The sequence below is a fragment of the Hakea prostrata genome, chromosome 9 (assembly GCF_041222555.1).
Source record: "Hakea prostrata isolate BN-2017 chromosome 9, UWA_Hpros_2, whole genome shotgun sequence".
NCBI classification, from domain to species: domain Eukaryota; kingdom Viridiplantae; phylum Streptophyta; class Magnoliopsida; order Proteales; family Proteaceae; genus Hakea; species Hakea prostrata.
In genome coordinates this window covers 4,783,587-4,806,715 of record NC_142608.1, presented here as the reverse complement: position 1 = coordinate 4,806,715, position 23,129 = coordinate 4,783,587, and the positions used below count along the sequence as shown (strand labels likewise).

The following is a 23,129-nucleotide window of genomic DNA, read 5'->3' as shown; positions in this document are numbered from 1 at the left end:
AGCAACAACATATAACTTAGGGTTTTTTCATCTACATAGGCTGTGTTTGTTAAGGTGGAGTGGGAAAAAAATGGGTGGAAAAAAAAAAATATGTGGGTCCCATGTGGTGTGGGGTGAGGGAGAAAGAAGGTAAAGAAAACAGTTTTATACAAAGGTGATAGTGGTGGGTCCCTCTTTTTACTTTTTCAAATATTTTTATAAAGTCTCACATATTTTGTGAGGTTTTAAAAATGTTTGGGGTGGGAAAATTTGGTTGTCACCTCATTACACAAGTTTCCTTAAATCAAAAAACTGTCTCCTGCTTCTCCAAACAACCAAACAATTTACACTTTTAGAGTTTAAAAGAAAAATGAAAAAAAAACCTTGACCCTTCAGTGTTAAAAGTAAATTAACCAACTTTGGTAGACTGCCGGCCCTCATCGAGTTGAATTTTTTCAACCTTGACCGTCTCCGGTTTGGCGGTTCCTTTCTCAGGAAGAGTCATCACGACTTCACGAGTCCCCAGTTCTCAAGTAGTTGAGATAATTCCTAGGTTGATTCCAATCCGACGTTTTAGATCACGTCCCATTCCCCCTTTTTTCATCACGAGTAGTCATTCAACACGTGCCAACGAAAACGTGTATATAACTCGGAGTCTTTTTCTTTGTTCTTTTTTCCCGCCGTGCCGTTGTCCTTGATCAGTGAAGCTGCAGTGAAGGCTATACTGCAGTTCTCTTCCTTTTCTCTCTCAAATTGTGTTGAAGCCCATCGTTTCTCCTAAAGGAAGTACGATCGCTGCATAGTGAGTTGATCGCTCTATCTACCCACACCGATGAATCTACGGCCCCGACGAGCCCACGACAGCGAACGTAAATTTTTTCAAAGCTTATCTGTTCTTCCATTCTTCGGAGAATCGTTTCTATTTTTTGGCTCTTTCTTTCTCTGCATTTTTTTTTTAATCTTTATGCTTCTTTTTAAGTCGATTATCAGTAATTCAGTAAAACGATTCTCTGCTCAGGCAAGAAGCGTCCGTCCGATGATTTCTCAGACGACGAAGATTTTGTCGTACTTTCGGATTCAGATGTGAGAGATAGCGATGAAGAAGGTATTTATTTTATATTGTATTTGGGTCACTATGATTTCGTTATCGTGAAGGAAGTCTGTGAGTTGATTGTCTTTGCAACGGTTTTTGATATGCAGATGTAGATTCTTCATGGGAAGGGGAGGAGAATAGAGACAATGTGCTAGAAATTACTGAAGGAGTCGATCCTGACTATTCAAGATTTCTAATGGAAATAGTAAGCGATGAAGTTGAACCGGTTATCCCCCGTGTGGCAGATAGAATTGTTCGCGCTCCTCGACCAAAAAAGAAAAGAGGGAGAAGTGAAAAGGCAAAAGATGGGCCAATATTGATGTGGGAGGTTTTGGAGGAAGAGAATGAAAGTTGGATTGATGCAAATGAAGCAAAAGATGCTGATATGGATATTATAGATGAAGAAATGGCAGAGATTGCAGAGGCACCTCAGGATTTGCTTATGCCTCTTCTTAGGTACCAAAAAGAATGGCTTGCCTGGGCTTTGAAACAAGAGGAATCCTCCATAAGAGGAGGAATCCTTGCAGACGAGATGGGAATGGGCAAAACAATACAAGCCATTGCACTTGTTCTTGCCAAACGAGCAATTCGGGGATCAACCTTGAGGAATGGTGATCCCTCTCCTTCATCTAGTACATCAACAGCACTTCCTGAAGCTAAAAGCACCCTTGTTATTTGTCCAGTGGTTGCTGTTAGGCAGTGGGTCAATGAGATCGATCGGTTCACACCTGCAGGGAGTACCAGGGTATTGGTATATCATGGGGCCAATAGAAAGAAGAGTTCTGATGAGTTTGCTGGATATGATTTTGTATTGACCACATATTCCATTGTTGAGGCAGAGTACAGGAAGAATGTGATGCCACCAAAGATCAATTGTGTGTTCTGTGGAAAGTGGTTTCATTCCAGCAAGATGTCTATTCACTTAAAATATTTTTGTGGGCCTGATGCTGTTAAAACAGATAAGCAGTCTAAGCAAGTGAAAAAGAGAAGGGAGAGTGGTCTCAAGCTCTCCCAGCCAAAAATGAAATCCTCCAGTCTTAGTCTTAGTCTTAGTAGTGCAACTGATCAAGGTTGGGAAAATATAGAAGGGACTGGTAAGAAATCAGTGTTGCACTGTGTGAAGTGGGAGCGCATTATTTTGGATGAAGTAAGTTCCTTGATCCCACCTTTATATTAGGAAGATCTCTTTAGAGGGTCCTGCATTATGGGCCTTCTCAAAATTTGGTGCTTTGTGAAATCCATTGATGGTAGGCCAAAATGAAATAATGAATCATGTGTTTATGTTGTCCGTTCCCATGTTATCATTATTTTAAGTAAGGCTATGCCTTTGCCTGGTTCTTTTGTTCATTGAGTCTGCAGTTCCCATCCTTGCTCATGGCCTTGAAATTTTGGTTTGATCATTGAAGATTCACATTTAATTTGTCTGTAGGCTCATTATATCAAAGATAGACGCAGCAGTACTGCAAAAGCTGTTTTTGCTTTAGAGTCTTCATATAAATGGGCTTTGAGTGGCACTCCACTTCAGAATCGTGTTGGAGAACTTTATTCACTGGTACATGTCAAATATATTCATTGGGTAGTCATCTATTATGTTGTATTACTTTTGGGTAGTCATCTCTTACGTTATCTTTAACTTTCTTGACTTGGTTCGGCTGTACAGGTCCGTTTTTTACAAATAACACCATACTCATATTACTTCTGTAGAGATTGTGATTGCAAATCTCTTGATTACAGGTAGAATATTTGTGATTCTTTATGATTGTTAACTGCTTATGGTCTTGGTTTAATCAAGTTGTACTTCTATTGCATACTGAATTTACATTTTCCCTCTCCGTAGCTTTTGCAGTTCCCTTAGCTTTCTTATTTTGCTGAATTGACTACTAGTTACTAATATCTAATCTTTTGAATGCTTCCTCATACAGTTCCACATCAGAGTGTAAAAGCTGTGTTCATAAATCTATGCGGCATTTTTGCTGGTGGAATAAAGTGAGTTTTATGTATGGTCATTCTGTTCAACTGTTCTTTTCTTTTACATAAAGTAATTTTTGCTTTATGTAATAAAGTGAGTTTTACATAAAGTAATTTTTTTCCCCCCACGTTTGCTCTTACGTGGCCTAAGGTTTGACTATACATCTTTTCCATTTAAGTATATTTCCAAACCTATACAAGCATTGGGAGATCTTGATGAAGGTAGGAGCCGAACCAGAGCCATGATTTTACTGAAACATAAGCTTTTGAAAAGCATAGTGCTAAGACGAACAAAGAAAGGCCGGGCTGCGGATCTTGCCCTTCCTCCGACAATTGTAAGTATCACAGTTGTAGGATCATTCTAAGGATCTTTCTTGATATCTAAAATTTTGATAACTGTCTTTTCAAAGCCTCTGTAATGGTCCTGTTTATGTAGGTTCACTTGAGACGGGATTCTTTTGATATTAAAGAAGAAGATTATTACAACTCACTGTATAACGAAAGTCAGCTGCAGTTTAATACGTGCGTATTTTACTCGTTCTTCAATTCTTTATTTCAAGTTATAAATAGGAGGTTCTTCCTAATTTGTGAGTATTCTTTTTTATTTTGGACTTCATAATTTCAATCTTTCTAAACAAAACTTTTGTGTGTCTTTTAGTGTTGTGTGCCTTAAGTTTTATATATGATCTACACAAACAAGAAGAAAATAGGAAAACCAGCTTCAATCCTTGGAAGCTGAGATGAAGTAAGGGGAACCGATTGTGAGCTCGTATGGACCCTCTGTCGGCCTCCCCCACCCCTACCCTAGAATACTGAACCCCCCTCTCTCCCTCTGCTCCCAAAACGTAGTCATCCCTCCTCCTCCCACCCCACCACCACCCCCTGAACTTGGCCTTCATTTCATCCCTCCAACCTCTACTGGCTCTTCTTCTTGAGCTCTCTGCCCTGCTATTGCTCTTGACCAAGTATCTGCCTTTGGAACCATGCCCTCATTGGACAATTCCGTGGTAGCAACCTCCCTTTCAGTGTGGTAAAGAACTCACCTCCAAGCAATGGAAAGTCCATGGTTTGGATACTTAACTCCTTAACAGTGGCTTGTTCCTCTTCAAGTTCCCGTCCTTGGTTGCTAAAGAAGCTGTCCTTGATGGAGCACCATGGCAAATCGGTGACAAGCCTATTTTTCTATGCCAATGGGAGCCATCCAATGAGTTACAAAAGATCAGTTTTTCTTCCTTCCCTCTTTCGATCAATGTCACAGGCCTGCCCCTGGAATATTGGAACAAGGAGTGTCTTTACCAAATCAACACTTTTGGGGACCGTTGTCCAATCAAATGCCCATACCTTACGCTTGGAGAGACTCATATGCAAGGTTTTGTGTTGATTATTTGCCACTTCTCCGCCTCCTCTATGTTTCCATTAAAACGAAGGAGGTTTTGTGTTTGGACTTTGTGCAACCAATGCGATTCAATTGGTTCCTTCCCCATTGTACGCATTGCTATGTTTTTGGTTACCTAAAAGCCCTTTCTTAAGCTTCTTGTTATAACTCTTGATTTTCGTTATGAAAGAGTCCTAGTCTAATTAGGAGCCCTAATTAGAGAAGGCTTCCTTTTATTGGATTCAATATGCTAGTAGGCTCCCAAATATACTTTTGTTTTAGAATTTGGTTGAATTTGGGACAAGTTATTAAAGAGTCCCACTTAGGTTAGGATTCCCAGTTAGTAAGGGATTCCCCTAGTTACAGTCCACTTCTTACAACGGAGTCCATATTGACTTTTATTTTGCAATTTGGATCCTCCTAGGATAAGTTATGATAGAGGCCTTATTTGAATGTGAGTCTTTGTCCAAGTAGAGTCCTAATTGGAATCACCTTCCAAGATTGAGTCCTAGTGTGAGTTCTTTCATATACATCTGTAAGTAAAGCCTTTCTAACTTGTAAAAATCAGATTTGATGAATTACAAAATTTGAGACTGAACGTGCAAGAAGTGTAGAGTCTGGGTTTTCCCTGGGAGGATAAACTTGTGGCTGCTTTGTGTTTACAAATTCTGCAGATTTGAATGTTCTCCAAGCCCCATCTTCTTCTACAAGTACAAGAATCCCACCCCCAGCCCTACCCTCTCCCTTCTTCTTCTCACCTTTGCTGCCCCTTCTTTCCCCTTTCTCCTAGCTTGCGGCAGCACCTTCCCATCCCCAAACCCTAGTTCTCCCAATCCCATTTCCTTTAGGAAACCTCTTCAGCCTCTCCTCCCATAGCATTTGAATCCCCCCCCCTCCTTTAACCCTAGGAAGACTAAATCCCTTTTCTTCCCCTAAACCACGAGCCCCATATCCTTTGTTATTTTCTGGAATTTTTCTAGAATTTTTGGACGTATTCTCAGACCTAAAATTCAAGGTCAGATCTACGTAAATCTAACTGTAGATCTGTCCCAAACTTTGGGAGCCTCATCCCCCCAACCCTAGTTACCTTCACTCTCAATTTCAGCCCAATGGGACCAACTGATCCCTAGTCTAAACCCTAATTCCGTTGTTGCCCTAAATTCAAAACCCGAGAAACCCTAGCCTTCTCTTACTTAGATCTTTCGAACCCTTAACCCAAATCCTATTTCCTTTTAGAATTATCATCCCCAACCCCTTCTTTACCTTCGACCTTAACCCTAACCCTAGCCACCCCCTAGAAACCCTAAAAATAAGAAAACCCTATTTTTTTTTTTAAAAAAAAACCTTAGATTAGACTTGGAGTTCAGTTCTGAATTTTAAATTACAACAAGGTTCAGATCTGGAATTCAATAAACCCTAGACCCTAAGCCTTACCCGACCCCCTATAGGCCCTATTCCCAAGCCCTAGAACCATTCCCATCAGCCCTACACCTAAACTGTAGGGTGTTCAAACCCTAGATTTACTGCTAGTCCACTGGAAATAAGATCCTGAGGGTGAATAGATTTAGGGATTGAATCAATCACTAAACCTTAGATCCTTGGTCCACATCACGTATCCCCATTGCAGCCCTAAATCCCTCCCTATGGGACTCTTCTTCTTCACTCAAAACCCTAAATCCCGTTTTTCTTAATCCACTCCACCAAGGCCCTTCCCCTCCTAGAATCAAAACCCCCACCTTGCATCTAGCACTCAACCCTAACCCTAGCCCTAACTACCCCTGGAAACCCTAGAAAATTGAATCCCTAAATTCCCAAAACCCTAGAGTTCTGGAATACCAAAAAACAACAAGGTTCATGTTTGCATTTCATTCACCCTAAGCCTCTAAACCCTAGCCAAGCCTAATATGCCACCCTGCAAACCCTTAAACAGCCCGAAATTCCTAACCAAGGGGTTTGAAAACCCTAATTGCTTGCTGATTTCTTATTGGATTCTGGGTTTTAGCCCTCACCCTAGTGGGGCTGGCATCTATATTGGGCCAATGACCACATAAATGTATTTAAAAAAGGCCCAATACCTATATCTTCCAACCTTAAGTCGATCTCAAGGAAAATAGGCCAATTTAGTGCTAGATTATTAAATAAATGAAATTCAAACAAACAAGAGAAAAGGAACTATACTTGTGTGGAAGTGAACTTGTAGTTGGGAGGATAATTCTGGAATTAAAATAAAGACAAAGGGAATAAAGGGTTAGGGAATAATATTTTGGAAAATCTGATTTATAACCTGATAGTGTGAAAGGAGAAGATGTCGTCTTCAACCTTCGACCTGTCGACCTAATGTCAAATTTGAAGGAAGGAAATATCCCTCTAGAGAGTTCAGATTGTCTGAGTTTTGAAGGGTAAGATCACAACTCGAGGTCCTATTCACTAATAAATTACTCAGAATAGCAATCAAGAAATAAAGGGGAACAACCGGAAATAAAATATAGCAATAAGAATAAACCCAAATTGTGTTGTAGGTAAATAACTCAGATTCTAATGAGTTTAGATTTAAACTCTGATGCAGGTTCATTACCTAAAAGGCTTGTTTTATTAAGAGCAAGTCTAGGGTTGGGTTTAGTATATGTGGGCATGGTTTGAGATCTTGCGAGATATCTCACTTTTTTCAGATGGCGAGACGAGATGAAGGGTGAAACAAGATAAAGCACGAGATTCGCACCACTCGCTCGAGATCTCACCATATCGATCCCTAGATCTCGCCAGATTTTGTCAGAACTCTTAATTTTTGCCCCATTTTTTGCGGATTTCAGCTGGATTTTCACTTGCAACTACTTTTAGCACATCTACAACACCAAAGGAAGATCAATCATTCTATGCTTGTCTTATGAACTTATGAGTTATGACTTATATAGAACTTCTAATGGTTGTATAATTTTGTTATTCTATTCTTGAGAGTTAAGATTGTGATATTCATATGGATGGAATTCTAATGACATTTAAGTTTTTTGATGTATTTATACACTTGCTTTTCATTTATATGCCTTAAAGGTTCTATGTTACATGTAGTATAACCTTGCATTCCCCAATCCTACAGCATTTCAATTCACACTTAGAGTTGACTTAGAACTTATGCTTAGGGTTGTTTTTTGACAAATCCAAGGCCACCAATGTATTCTGAAGGCGTAAATTAGGCTAACTATCAAGTTTGAGCCCAACCTGGACCCTTAAACCCACTGAGATGGGCCATCGAGTTGGCCCAAAAAAAGACCATATCCCAACTGAGATCTCTCCAACTCAGTCGAGGTCTTAGTTTTGAAGGGGCGAGATCCCTAGCGAGGGCGTATTCTTGAACCATGTATGTGGGTCCTTTGATCCTTTGAATTTAATGTTATAGGCTACTTTTACAGATCTAAAAAAGGGATGGTGCGGTTGCATATGAATTAGGTGTTTTTGCTGGATATTCCATTTCAAGTAGTTTTCTTTTAAATGCTTACTGGAATTGGACTTTGTTTTTCAGTTTGATTTCCCTATAGACTAAGGATTGGGTTAGGCTTTTGCTTTTCATTGTATGAATCTAATTTTTGGTCTTCGATTTAAGGTTGTAGTAGCAAGTATTGAATGCTAATTTGCTTTTGAAAACTGCTGCTGCCTTCTTCTCGTAGTGAGAGCTCAATTTATTGTTTAACCCTATGGTGTGATTGACGTGGAATCGATTGACACTTTGTGGTGGGAAAGTGCTTGGGAGCTTCTAATTGAAGCTTTTCTTTCGACTTCTAAGACCTTTTTTTGGTTGAAACTCAATATCGAGATTCAATATTTACTTAGGTTTTTATGTACAAGGATTTTCTCCCATGTAAGTTTAACTCAACTCCTAATCCATCCCAAAAACAAGTTTCACATCCATCTCCCAAATTTCTTGACAAACTAACCAATTCCTGGCTAACAACATCCAAACGATCTCTTGCCATCACCTTCAAATTGATACTCAATATTCTCTGCCACAAAGAATCCAAATGACGAAGTGGAATTCTTAAAGCCTTCAAAAATCCATCAAAGCATCTCAACCCCTTATTTCTCAAATATCCTAGGGAATCCCTAACTTCGGCCTATTTGAGCCTACCTATTCATTAAAAATCTTGGTTAACTAGCTCCTAGTTGATCCCTTCCAAACTAGGAGTACATCAAACTTAGTATGAAGTATTTGGGAAAGGTTTTTCAAATTGTAGCTGAATGAAATTGTAGAAATGGTGTTCAAAAATATTTCCCCAAAAAACCAACTCACTGCAAGTACAATTACAAGGAAGAAATGTTATGGATAATAATGATGGAGAGACAAGAAGGTTTTAGTGAGAAGGAGTTGAAAGACAGGAAGGACAAGAGAGCACACAATCAACATTGGTAACTTTTGGAATTTGAAGAAATTATTGCTCATAAGGTATTCTTCATTCATAGGCCCCAATTGGTATTTATAGTTACAATATGAGTAAATCCTACTTTGAGTAGGATAAAGAAATACAAAGTAAATAGAATAGAAAAACCAATCCTAGATATTAGGAAACCTAGTCTAATAAAAAAATATGAAACTAATGTAAAGAATATAAGAAAGATATAACTAAAAGAGGAGTCTACTCCAATTAGGAAACCTCAATCATACTTCCTACACTCCCCCTCAAGTTGAGGCATAGATATCATACATGTCCAACTTGGCCAAAATAGTATAAAACACCTGTCTAGGTAAAACATCTGCAACTTGATCTTCAAACTTCATTAATAGCTTATAAATTACGTTTGCCTTATAGACTTCCACTTGCTTTGTCTTCATTTCTACCAGAACTTTAGGTCTACAATGAAGAACGCCCAAGAAAAAGGTAGAATCTTCAAATGGTGAGAAGACCAAATTTCTACTCAAATCTAAGGAAAAAAAAATATTTTTGGGGTAACAACTGCTAAGGTACAACAGGAAAAGTGAAACTTTAGGTTTATTGCAATGTTAGATCTCTAAAGGAAAATTTGTCAAGATAAGTTACAATCTCCAAAGATAATAAATGTTAAGTTCTGCATAGGTCAAATGCCAAATCTTCAGCAAGGTTAGATCTCCAAAGTGGAAGATGTCAAGGTAAGGGGCAAATCTCCACAGAGATCAGGTTCTACACATGTCAAAAAAGCTAGATCCATAGCAATGTTAGATCTCCAAAGTGGAAGATTGCCAAGGCAAGAGACAAATTTTCGAAGGTAACAGAGATTAAATTCTGCACAAAAAAGTCTAAAAGTGACAAAGATCAAATTCTACACAAGGAAGTCTTAAAAGAAACGCATTCGAACAATGACTTGAAAAAGTGTAGACAATATTCTTGAAGTAACCATTGAATTGTAGAAATCTTCAATCTCCCCTCAAGTGTAGCTTTACACGTGGGTAAAACAATGACAAAGGAAATCCCTAAATAATATGGGCCATGGTCCACCAAGGTAAGATAATGGCCCGAATGTAATAAGGAGAATTCTTAGAAGACAAAATTCAAGCCAATGGGTAAACTTGGAAAGGAATAAATTGTAATGATAAGATGAAAGTAGCATGAAAATGATTAGAATAAATCTAGAGAAAAGGACAAAATCTGACAAGTCCAACTAACACTCTCTCATTTTTTTTTTCCTTATGAAATTTTTTTAATTTACGAAAGAGACCCCTGAATATATGAGAAACACAGATAGACCCTTGAATATATGGAAATTCACAAAAAGACCCATATAAATATAGGAAATCACAATTAGACCCTTGAAATATGGGATTCAAAATTAGACCCATGGAATATGGAAATTCACAATAAAATCCTTGTTAATATTTAAATTCTCAATAAAGCCCCCTAGAGATATTCGAATTTACAAAATGACTTCCTGAAAGGGAAAAAATAGAATTTGAGGGGCTAATGTGTTATTTCAGGTTAATAGAAGAGCTTATAAGGGAAAACAGAGAATTTCATAGGACTTAAAGGTTCAGGTTGGGTTGGGTCGATGGGTTCATCAGTTCAGTTTTCTCTGTTCTTATTGGAGGTTTAGAAAGAGAGAAACGAAGGCGGAAAGGATGACTTGCAGGGACCTTGCGATGATGCTGGAATTGTGAGCGATGGCGGATGGATATGCGATGACAGTTTCAGGTCTAGCGATGGCTGAAAAAAGTGGATTGGTGGGTCAGCTGGTAAGAAGAAAAAGGTGAATTGCAGGTACATTTGTTGGTAGAAAAAAGTTGCAGGTGGCAAAAGTAGAAGAAGTCGCAGGAGGTTGAAGGAGCTACAGGTGGTGGAAGTTCTGGTTTCTTGCAAGTTTGAAGATGGCGGTGGTAAGAAGTCAGGTTGGGATGGTGATTGTGGAGTAGGAGCAGCGGTAGTGATGGAGTGGCAACGGCAGCGGCAACATGAGGGAAAAGAGAGACATTTGATTCCTCTAGTTCCCTCTCTTTTCCTTATTCAAAATTAGGCTCTGATGCCATGTTGGAATTTGAAGAAATTATTGCTCAGAAGATATTCTTCATTCATAGGCCCCAATGGGGGTATTTATAGTTACAATTTGAGTAAATCCTACTTTGGGTAGGATAAGGAAATACAAAGCAAATAGAATGAAAAAACCCATCCTAGATATTAGGAAACCTAGTCTAACACAAAATATGAAACCAATATAAATATAAAGAATATAAAAAAACAAAAGATATAACTAAAAGAGGAGTCTACTCCAATTAGGAAACCTCAATCATACTTCCAACAGTTAAATCCATTTTCAGAAATCAACTCTGTCCAATTCATGCATAGTTTACAACTTTGCATGTAAATAAAATAAAAGAGTCCCAGTAATAATCTATGACTGAAATCAGATCCCCCAAAATAAGCTTAGTAAAACTTACGTATGGAAAGAACTCTACCATTAAGGGGTTGTATGGTAACGTTGCTCTTCCATTTCTTTATTTTTAGGTAAGAAACAGTTTTTACTGTTTCTATGCACTTTCACTGTTTCTCACTTTTCTGGGTGCTGAAATCATGTATGGTTACGTAGGGGAAAAAAACATTTCTGTTATAAAAAAATAATAATAATAAAAGAATAAACAAGGAATAAATTTTTGAATTTTTAGGGTTTCAAAATAAGATGTTATGTTGGATGTCAAAAATACAAGAATGCCCATCCACCTTTTCAAGAGTTTTATTTTTTATTTATTTTTTTATAAAGGGAACAGACCGGATTGCACATACATGATTTCTGCCTTTTTTGTTCCAAAAATGCAAGAAACAGGAACATAGAGATTTGATGGTAATGTTTCTATTATGTTACCCTTTTTCTAAGTAAGAAACTGTTTTTCCTATTTTTGTGCATTTTTGCTATTATTCTTTCTAGGTGCTGAAATTATTTATGGTTACCTAGGACACGAAAATGTTTTGTAACCAACAACCAAAAAAAAAGAGGCCCTATACGAGGTACACATTATTGATCTTTATGAAGTGGATCAAAAGAATATTGGTGGGTTTGAATTACCGTCCCCTTGAAATGTGCTCCTGTTTCAAGTGCTCTACCAATTGAGCTAAAGATCCATAATAGAGTTGCCAATTAAAATTGCAATAAGACAGAAACCAACATAATCTGCAACTTCAAAGGAAACAGGGGAGTTCTAGTTTCAATCATTTTACATGATCAAACAGCTTTTTTCAATAGTTGCATCACTAGATTCTTCCTGCATCTGAAAAGTAAAAATGTGAGATTTCAGAATGTCCTGAACAAGGAAACTGAACCCTAAGTTATATTGTCAAAGCACAGTAAAAGGAATTGCATGAAGCAAATATAGACTTAACAAAACCCAAATAATTTTCGTAATCTATTAAGTGAGATCTATCCATTATCCAATGGTAGGTTCCTTCATCAAAAACAAGACATTTGGCTAATGGGGGCCATAAACCTTGAGGCAGCCATGCAGGTCTCATGATTAGGGGGATCTAACAATAGAATGAATATAAAAATGGGAGTGGTTATATTTTCTGTGAGAGTTTGTTGGGAGACATATTAATGAAAATTTGCTACCAGTTACCTGAACTACATATGGATAAGTCTTCATAATCAAGAGGCTCAAAATAATGGGCTTACCCAACTACCAGACCAAACATGTTTTTAATAAGCCAACTGATTAAGTTGGGGTGGTTTAAGTTTGATTGGAGACCTGGTCCAAAAAGAATCATTTTAGACCCTGTCAGAAGTTACTAAATTAAGTAAAAGTAAAGGAAGGCAAGCTTGCTAGATGCTTCTGTATTAGAGAGAGAGAGAGAGAGAGAGAGAGAGAGAGAGAGAGAGAGAGAGAGAGAGAGAGAGAGAGAGAAGAAGAAGGAGGTGAGACATGAGATATCTACAAAATGCTAAGCATTTTAAACATTATCACACGTTCAGATGTTCTCCACCTTTCCATGCTTTATATTTCCTAGTTCAAACTCTGAAAACATCATTTAAATATCCATATATTAAAGCATAACATGGTTTATATAAAATTTCAGCCTGAACTAAAGACATGTCAATCAGAGTTTCAGGCTTGGGAAATTCAAAATTAAAAAACATGTAGACCTGGCAAGCAGCAAATACAAGGTGCATCTTAATAGAGAATCATTCCATGATGATTTTGAGACATTGATTTGATGTCTGTGAAAGAGCATCAGTTGGAATTAGATGTTCTTACAGAAGAACATCATATTACTTGATCTGGGAAACCAAGTAAGCCAGCACCGATGGAAAATTGACTACAGTAGACAGAATTCTTCTAGGCCTTAACAGAAGTTGTTTCGACTAGTCGTTTTGTTACCTGCCCGTGATATATTTATATATTAGTAGTGTCGACCAGTTTGAATAGTTTTGACGGGTTTCAACTTTCAACTGCCCGTGATATATCAAGTTTGGCCTAGAAAATACCAGGTTTTGGTCGAAATTTGGGAAATCAGCAAGATTTAGAACCATGCTCACAGCTTTTGAGCCAATTGGAGACTTAGAAGTTTGCTTAGTACTCATCTTATCTTTCCCTAACCATATAGATTCACCCAATCATTTCTTTGTTCTATTTATAAATCAAGCAGGCAGGCTATAAAGAATAGCTGACCATCCTCTCCTTACCCCAAAGGCCCACCCCCCAACCCCCCAGAACTTAACCTCAAAAGAAAAAGAATTGGAAATCTTATAATAAAGAAGACTTGAAGTTCGAAGATGAAGCTTCTGATTGACTGCCTTTTACTGTTATGCTGCCTTATTAGTCTCTCAGCATTATATGATTAATTCTTGCATTATGTCTTACCACTTCCCAGTTTTTTCCCCGCTAACAATTCACTCTTACCTTCACAGATATGTTGAAGCTGGAACTCTGTTGAATAATTATGCACATATATTTGACCTCCTTACAAGATTACGACAGGTGGATGACTAATCCTGTAAAAGTCTGACTTAACTTCTTTTTTTTTCTTTCTTTTTTTTGGGCACATTAGGTGTACACTCAATCTGTAATATAATTCTGGATAGATTTTCACTTAGATATTGTTTTGTGTTTGTAAAACAAGAAAAAGTTGGCCAATTGGGTAGTCAAACTTAATTCATTTTAAGATTTTTTTTTTATTGTTTGGACCTTATCCCCTCCCCCCCTGTATTATGTACTCATGATGTGATGTGGAATCAGCCTTAAATACTCCAAGTGCAATATCTTACTGTAAGTGCATGTGTTTGATTTATGAAATCCCATAGGCGGTTGATCATCCATACCTGGTGGTCTATTCCCAAGCTGCAATGCTAAAGAATGGTAGTACTAGTAATCCTGATGATGCTGAAAAAGTATGTGGCATTTGTCATGAGACAGCAGAAGATTCAGTGGTGAGTTCACTCTGTTAAAACCTTTTAAGTGTCAGAAGGCATCAATTTTCCTTAGGTATGATAATTGCATTCTAGTCTTCTTCTTTTTCATCATCATCCTAGTCTGCTGAATGTTTCAGGTCACCTCTTGTCAGCATGTGTTTTGTAAGGCGTGTCTGGTAGATTTCTCTTCATCGCAGGAAGAAGCATCATGCCCCTTATGTGCAAAATCACTGACCGTTGACTTTACATCAAAGTTGAATCGAGGGGATCAGAATACTAAAACAATGGGGTTTAGACGTTCAAGTATTCTGAACAGGATTTGTATTGAAGATTTTCAGACTAGCACAAAAATTGAAGCTTTGGTATGAACTTTCTGATAACATTATTATTATTATTATTATTATTATTATTATTATTATTATTATTATTATTATTATTATTATTATTATTATTATTATTATTATTATTATTATTATTATTATTTACTATTATTTACTATTATTTTCCTGTCCTGCTTGCCTGTTTTAATTGACAAAGCAAATATTTCTTAATCGAGTGACAATTACATCAAAGGCTAACTCTGAGCCGATAACTTCTGTACAAACAGAGTCTAGTGGGACATTTTTCGTATGGTGCCTTAACCTCAACAATTTTTGCTGGATGACGATTACATATGAAGAATAAATAGTAGGGTACAAGATGAGAGCCATAATGCATTGGAGATGCTGCAAAGCTTAGAACTAAAATTTAGGTACATCAAGATCTGAAGCAAAGATCTTTTCACAAGTGGGAAAACCCAATACGTCAACCTGTAACAGTTCCCCCTTTTTCTAGTCCTCCAGCAGAATGAGAGACTAAATAAGGATGTGAAAGGCCATGTTTCGTGAGGTACTTCAACTGAGCCATCAGTGGCTAAACTACAGTCCACCTTGAGAATTCTAAAAGCTGATATCATCTATTCCCCAAGAGTGAATTGGGATTTGGGAGACTTTATTTGGTCCATGGTTATGTTCTTTAGTTATAGGCTTCTTATTTATGGGTTTATTGATGAAATGAACCTAATTTATAAGCCTATCAAGTGGGGTCTTGTTAGTACATGGGGTTATTAGTTAGGAATGTTTAGTTTTTAATGTCTTTTTTTAGCTTAGTCTTTTATTTAAGTCTTATTTTGGACTTGTAATCTTAATTAGGATTTGACAGTGAGTCCTAATGATGCAGATCCAGCACCTAAATTGCTACTTTCCCTTGGAGTCAACCTAGGCTTGATATATCGATGAGTTGGGCTTTCCTTCCAAGGGTTAACATTGTAATTGGCCAACTTATTGGACATAAAATATGGACATAGAAGTTTCGTACCAAAAAGGTTAACTAGTTAAATTTTTTAATGATCATGTGACCACTTAAAAAGTCACATGATTTAATTTGAACTAGTGAATCATTTATGGAAAGATAGGTCTTTTTGTATTTTAGTTAGCTATTAGGACTTATTTTCTTCTTTCAATTAGAATTAGTCCATTTCAAGTGTGAATAGAACTTTAGTTTGTAAGGCTAATTAAACCAATTATTATCTCCTTGGGAGGAATGATAGATCAGGTTATTAGTATTTTCGCTTGTGCAAACTCTATGTTGTCTTCTTCTCTTGCATGGGAAGCTCCTGCTGGTGTTTAACATCCCGATTTCATTGGTGGTTCAAAGTCTAGGAGGAAGTCTTAGGTGGTGTTTAGAAACCTAGTTTCTTCTTTTACTCTGGTATCAGTCTACATCAAATCTGCCCTACAAGTTGCTTCTGAAGTATTGATAAAGAGATCAAACCCTTTGTTTCCCTTTTTCTTCTTTTCATTTTGTAAACCCTATCTGCTGTCAACTTTCACCATTAGAATCCTTATAGAATCAACCCACAACCTGTATATTTTATCCCCACTCTCAATCCAAGTTGCAGCCACATTGGACCATTAGAGACCCTAAAACACTAAAGGTATTTGATAAGCCCCTGATATCAAGAGTCTATATTCGACAAGGAAAGCACTCCCAAGGAAACGATTGACAGTTTGAAGAGTGAAGAGAGTCCTGTCGTTTTCAGCGTGTGTGGTGAATCGATCCCCACCAAAGAGGTATGCGAGAGTTCTATCTCAAGCACTGGCTCCATATTGTCATCATTGATCACTCCTTCCACTGCTGCAACTTCTGGACTATCATCGTCGTGGAGTAACAGCAACCTTAGTTGCTTCAGAGGGCATCAATGGCCTTTGAAGTATGGGCCGTCACACCTGAAACACACCCCTTTGTCCATTTTATCTTTGATTTCTTCCTGGGATAACCAACGTGAGCGTCCTGAGCTCCTCTAATAAGCCCCTGATATCAAGAGTCTATATTCGACAAGGAAAGCACTCCCAAGGAAACGATTGACAGTTTGAAGAGTGAAGAGAGTCCTGTCGTTTTCAGCAGAGTCCTATTGCATTTAGCGACTGGCAGATTTGAAGCATGAAGAGTCCTTCTGCGTTAAGGTTATTAGAATTAGATTTGGAGAGTCGAGAGTCATAATACATTCAGGTTAGAGTGAGTGATAATACATCTAGGTTAGAGTTACATTACAGTTAGGTTACTTTTGAAGAGTCCTACTCGAAGTAGGCTGATTTTGTTAATTAATTCGGTAGGAATGTAATTGCTATAAATAGGGGGGGGGGAAGATGAGTAGAGAGGGAGGAGATAGAGAAGTTTATGTGAGAGCCATTGCTCTTGGGTAGCCGTAGGAATCACCTACTGCTAGTAGTATGTATTGTTTCTTATTCAACTTTTATTCAAAGTCCCTTTTTTCTTCTTGAGTTATTCCACCTTGTTAAGTATAGCCTCATTCAGGTACCTAACAAATTGGTATCAGAGCCATTGATTCCAGGGGAATGGTCAAGAGTCGAATGGAGCAGAGGGTAGAGGAATTGGAAAGTATCGTGAAAGAGATTCAAGGTCAAGTGGGACTCCTAGCACAAAACATGGAGAAAGGAGAAAAGGCCAATGACGAGTTCAGAGATGAATTAAGGTTCATGCTATCGCAAGGAAAATCAGCAGAGATGCATACCTTAATGCCGGAGGCGACTAGAACCGATGGAGTTCCAGATTACAGCAAGCGTACGATCGAACCAGAGAAACCGAGAGACTTCCTTCCTAGACATCTTGAGATGCCAATTTTCATGGGGGAAGATCCGATGGGATGGATCGCATGGGCTGAAAGGTACTTTGATTTGTACAAACTCAGCGACGAAGAGAAACTTAGAATTGCAACTCTTTGTTTTGAAGGTGCAACACTAGGATGGATACGCTTCCGAGAACTGTAGCAGCCATTGTCATCATGGAAAAACCTGAAAGAATCGATGATCTATCGATTTAACTCAGCACAACTGAAGACTCCCCAAGAAGCATTGATTAATCACAAGCAAAGTGGAACGTTTGCAGCATATAGAGAAGGGTTTGAGAAATTAGCAGCGGCAGCCGGAGCGGTAGATGGAGAATGGTTGAAGGGGGTGTTTTTTGCTGGTTTAAATGAAGAAGTAAGGGCCGAAGTTCGATTATTTGGCCTCACCAATTTGGGCCAAATAATGGACCTAGCCCAAGCCGTGGAGGACAAAAATGGAGTGGGGAAAAATAAGAAACCTTTTTTGGCCCAGCCCACTCAATCGGCCCAAAATTTAACCTCACGTTTTATTAACTTCAGCCCACCCAACACCAATATTAAAGGAACCAGTTTGGTTCAGGGAACCGGAATGAACCAAAGCTTTAACGGTTCGGTTCGGCCAAACCAAAGAAGTGAACCCGCGTCTTCCTCTTCACAATCTCGACCTGCAACTACAGCTGCGACGGGGAGCTTAAGATGCTCACGTTGGTTATCCCAGGAAGAAATCAAAGATAAAATGGACAAAGGGGTATGTTTCAGGTGTGACGGCCCATACTCCAAAGGCCATCGATGCCCTCTGAAGCAACTAAGGTTGCTGTTACTCCACGACGATGATAGTCCAGAAGTTGCAGCAGCGGAAGGAGTGATCAATGACGACGATATGGAGCCGGTACTTGAGACGGAACTCTCGCATACCTCTTTGGTGGGGATCGATTCACCACACACGCTGAAAACGACAGGACTCTCTTCACTCTTCAAACTGTCAATCGTTTCCTTGGGAGTGCTTTCCTTGTCGAATATAGACTCTTGATATCAGGGGCTTATCAGTATTACACACACACCCCACCCCCGGCAGCAGGTGGTGCCCTCTTGAATTTTCAGATTCACCAAGAAAACCTTTACTCAACCTAAATATGCCCAGCACCCCAATCTAACCATTAGAATCCACGAAGATTGGGACCACATACATCTTACACCTATGGACCTACCCTCTTAATCAGTCCAAGTTAGAGCCCCAACCACTACAACCAATGTTCATGTGCATCCCAACAGACTATCACAAAATCTTGAACTTGAACTTGAACCCTAACTTTTTTTCAATAAATCTACTTTTGATTTGTTTCACACTTGAAACAATCTTTTATTACATTATTCCCAACACCCTTCAAATCTTGATCAAAATAGATCACCCTAAACCAAGACATCCATTCTCAAAACCCTAACCAACTTAACCCACCTAAACTAATAAAGATCCCCATTCCAAGTGACAAACATCTTATCCATCCCTATCCCACAAGCAGTCTTTTAACTTTCACTCACTGTTTAATATTGAACCCCAATATTACCATAGCCATTTGAGTTTATTTTTTGAGAGATCTTGTTGTTGGCCATTAGCTGAACCTCTTCAATCTAAGGCTACACAATCTTGATAGCAGAGAAATAGAAAAAGGATGCAGCCATGGGCTTGTAGAAGGCATTATCTGTTATTAGATTGGTGTTGGAGATGTGTTCTGGTTCTTAACAGATACAGCAGCACGGCACAGTTGATGTCTCAAGGCAACAGCAAGCGTAATTTGACTGGAAAACAAGGTAATGGAGAAGGAAGAAGATAGAAAATAAAGAGAAATAGATTGACAGGATTTCAGTGCCTCACCAGCCTGGCTCTGTTAGCCTTTCATCCGGGACAAGAATTTTTGCATAAAAGCAGCATTCATGGATCTATAAACTGTAGGTTGCCTCTATGTACTGTGGGCAGATTATAATGCTCAAGGATTGAGCTCCAAAATAGAAACCATAAATTAGCAACTCTCCTCTAAGGACTAAGACTCAGATTACAAGTTACAAGCAATTCACAAAATAGGAAGTAACTAAGTAAAAGAAACTGACATTTCAAAGTTTCTAAGAGAGAGACAAATAACTATTCAAATAGAAACTAAAGTGACCCTTAAATCTGCCATGCATAAAACCTCCATGCAATCTGATATTGTGGCCCACAGGATCTTCGCCAACCATGCAACATGGACTGTGACACTGTTCAGATTTGCAGTGTTTTGGCTGCTGCTGCTGCTTCACATTTTAATCTGCAGAAGTTAGAAACTTAGAAAGAGACAGCTTAAACAATTACAAGTGAAGACTTACCTAATGGTTTATCCCATCCATCCTTGAGGTAATGAGAAACAGTTTTTCACATAACACTGATTTCTGGAATATATGCAACTCCTTTATTCTTAAAGCTTTAATCAGCAGTCCCTAACCTTCAATCTTTAGTGTTCAAATTTATGTGATTTTCCCAACAAAAGCAGTGAAAAGTACAAGTTTGAGGGGGTTTTCAAACCAGTGATGCAAGTTCTGTCAAGCCCAGTGATATTTGTTGGCTTTTGGTCAAAGAATTGTATATATACATAATACCATTTGGCCTAGTTTCTCATCTGTATGGGATGTGTGTTATTGCAAGGACTTAGGCCATTAAACCAGGAACAAAATGAGATCTCGCTAGGATCTTCTACCATGATTGGATCTTAGGTTCTGTTTGTCAACTAAAGTTCACCCTTTCATGTTTCCTCAAGTTTGCATACTATTTTTTTATATTTACTTTCATTTGATGTCATTATTTTCTATGTGATGATTGGATTTGGAACTGTAAAGAGGGAAGAAATCAGAGACATGCTTGAAAGAGATGGTTCTGCAAAAGGGATTGTTTTCAGCCAGTTTACATCATTTTTGGATTTGATAAACTACTCTCTCAAGAAGGTAATGTAAAAACTGCATGATATCATATATTCCTGACAACACCTAGAAAGTGACCCCTTGTCTAAGTTTGGACCTTTTGGCAGTCTGGAGTAAATTGCGTTCAGTTAGTTGGAAGCATGACAATGGAAGCAAGAGATTCTGCGATAAGGAAATTCATTGATGATCCAGAATGCAGGATTTTCCTTATGAGCTTAAAAGCTGGTGGTGTCGCCCTCAATCTGACAGTAGCATCTAATGTAAGTGACCTTTTCACTTGATGGTTATTTTAGTTTGATTGGCTTTGTAGTTTGTGCTTGTAGAAATGCTCCAAATATGTGGCCCATTTGAATAGAAAAGTTTGGTCTCATATTTAGACTCCATTTATTTCCAGACATGTAAAAGCAGAATCTTTCTCACGGAATCATGTAGATATTTTTATATATGGTTGTTGGCTTCATAAGACATTTCATCTGTTTTCTGAACATCGCTAACTTTGTGGTGGGTTGTTTTCCATGTAGAATAATTGGTTTAAGAAGGGGAGTTAAAGTTGTGCGTGGTATCTTGCTGCCATCATGGATATAGTACATGTTCAGGGAGTTAGATAACGGACATACAAATAGGATTTACTGATATGCTACATAATCAACTAAATGTAAACATTTGAACAGCATCTTCTTTGAATCATCACAGGAAACATGATAAGTGGTTGATGAGTGCATGGATCTTTGCAGTCACTTCATTTAAAATTCTCCCAACTGGCACTCTCTGAATTGTTGGTCAAAGCAATCCTTCCTTAACTGTTCCTCTGGGTCCTCCATTTTTGACTTTTCCTTTTCATTTTATTTTCTGCACTTGTATGGGTGCAAGCCAGTTTTTGTTGCAACAGCTGCATTATGACAATACTGTATAACTAGTGATATTTGTACTTATGATTTGAAGGATCCACTTGATTCTTATATATCAGTTTCTTATTGAGGATGGTTCAGGTTTTCCTAATGGACCCCTGGTGGAATCCAGCTGTTGAGCGTCAGGCACAAGATCGAATCCACCGAATTGGACAGTATAAACCAATCAGGTGTTTTTCTTCTCCTGCTTGTTTCTCACCATATCCTGCATTAATCTATTCTTGGATCTTATTATGGATTTATTTTTTTCAGAGTCATACGTTTCATTATAGAAGACACAATTGAAGAGAGGATTCTGAAGCTGCAGGAGAAGAAGGAATTGGTGTTTGAAGGGTAAGTCCAATTTATCAAGCGTATGAACTGCTATCACTTTGGATGAGAATGCTCAGTATGCGAAATTAATCTTGCCATACTTTTTCTTTTTTCTTAGGACCATCGGTGGTTCTTCAGAGGCACTTGGAAAACTAACGGAGGCCGACTTGAGATTTTTGTTTAATAAATAAGATGCTGAATAGCATCTCAAGCGAGAGTTGGCTTCATGCATATATGTGAATACTGAAATAGTAGATCTTGCTTTTCAGTTTATATATGGCAATGTTGTGTTATTAAACTTTTAAACTGTGCAAGTCGGGCACTTTTTGGTGGTGCATTTTGATGTAATCCATTATTTTAAGATGAGTACATGTATAAATGGTCGCCTCCTTTTATCCTTCATAATTAAGGCTTAAAATAATAGAATCATTTTTCAGATCAGAGCCTGTCTGGATCAATCAGATAACCAGAAGATATGCCAACCAAGAAATTAAGTATGGGTCAACTGATGCTGATCAGTTGGAATTACAAGCAGCTTCAGCCAATGCTGCTCTGAACCACTCAATCTGATGTCATTTCTGGTTCAATGAAACATTCGGAATTGGGATTTTTTTTTGTTTCTGTGGTAAGATTTGGTATTGGAATTGATCACAGCTGACTTGGCATATTCAGATAATTTGAATTTTCTCAACGACGAGGTATACCGAAGGGAATTTGCTGCCACGGGCAAAGTCTTGAAGTCATTGTTACAATTGGGAACTCGATTAACAGAAGCTGAACTTGGCTGGTGTTCATTCGCAGTATACTTCAGGATGTCAGTATGATGTAGCATTACTCTAATGACCTGATTAAATTTGTTCAAAACCCCTTGCTAATGCTTTTACAATTTCTTGAAGTTCAAATTTCATGCAGGAACAAAGGGAGCAGGATTTGCAAAGAGAACAATGTAATCGTGACTCTCTGACCTACTAGTAATTTAACAAGTAAATGAGTAGTCTTCTAAAGATGCTTAAGAGTTCTCATTTTAAGTGTAGCTGTGGTTTCAGTTGCAGGGAGCCTCTGGGAAGTGAATGGCCAAAACATTCATTGGTGCCGAATGTTTTCGACAAGATGTAAATTCTTTACTTAGAGGTGAATATCATCAAAGAGTTGCTTAGTTGATAATAACTAATATTTTTTTTAGTGAAGAGGTTCATAGATTCAACTCTTGCTAATAGTATACTTTTAGGTAGCAAATTGCGGCTTGCTTTTCAAGGGCATCGAAGCTTTTGATGTGTTCCAAATTTACGAGTCTTGCTAATAGTATACTTTTAGGTAGCAAATTGCGGCTTGCTTTTCAAGGGCATCGAAGCTTTTGATGTGTTCCAAATTTACGAGTCATTGTTACGAGGAGGGGTGATCCTTCACCCCTACCTTTTTCAAATCCAATACATCTGACATTTCAGCAAAATTGCCGATATTCCTATCCCATGGATGTAACCTACTTGAAAGATCCTCAACTATCGGTTTTCTAGAGAGCAATTGACCACC

The 23,129-nt window shown here is 38.2% G+C and overlaps 1 protein-coding gene across 1 annotated transcript; it reads left to right on the top strand.

Annotated features, from left to right (window-relative positions):
- Positions 1–668: 668 nt before the first annotated feature.
- LOC149004188 (Helicase protein with RING/U-box domain-containing protein) lies at positions 669–22,302 on the top strand. Its single transcript, XM_089167925.1, has 16 exons — positions 669–848; positions 998–1,084; positions 1,180–2,219; positions 2,502–2,624; positions 2,733–2,806; positions 2,995–3,058; positions 3,220–3,375; positions 3,477–3,562; positions 13,767–13,836; positions 14,160–14,285; positions 14,405–14,629; positions 20,299–20,403; positions 20,487–20,639; positions 21,369–21,457; positions 21,540–21,620; positions 21,718–22,302. The coding sequence occupies exons 1-16, from the start codon at positions 812–814 to the stop codon at positions 21,788–21,790; spliced, it is 2,589 nt and encodes an 862-aa protein (XP_089024051.1). The 5' UTR covers positions 669–811; the 3' UTR covers positions 21,791–22,302.
- Positions 22,303–23,129: the final 827 nt, after the last annotated feature.

What these genes read in the sequence shown, in the direction of transcription:
- LOC149004188 (XM_089167925.1), top strand. Translation starts at nt 812, where the DNA reads ATGAATCTACGGCCCCGACGAGCCCACGACAGCGAAC. An exon ending in GAGAGATAGCGATGAAGAAG is followed by an intron (nt 1,085 to 1,179) that starts GTATTTATTTTA and finishes TTTGATATGCAG; the next exon opens with ATGTAGATTCTTCATGGGAA. An exon ending in AGCGCATTATTTTGGATGAA is followed by an intron (nt 2,220 to 2,501) that starts GTAAGTTCCTTG and finishes ATTTGTCTGTAG; the next exon opens with GCTCATTATATCAAAGATAG.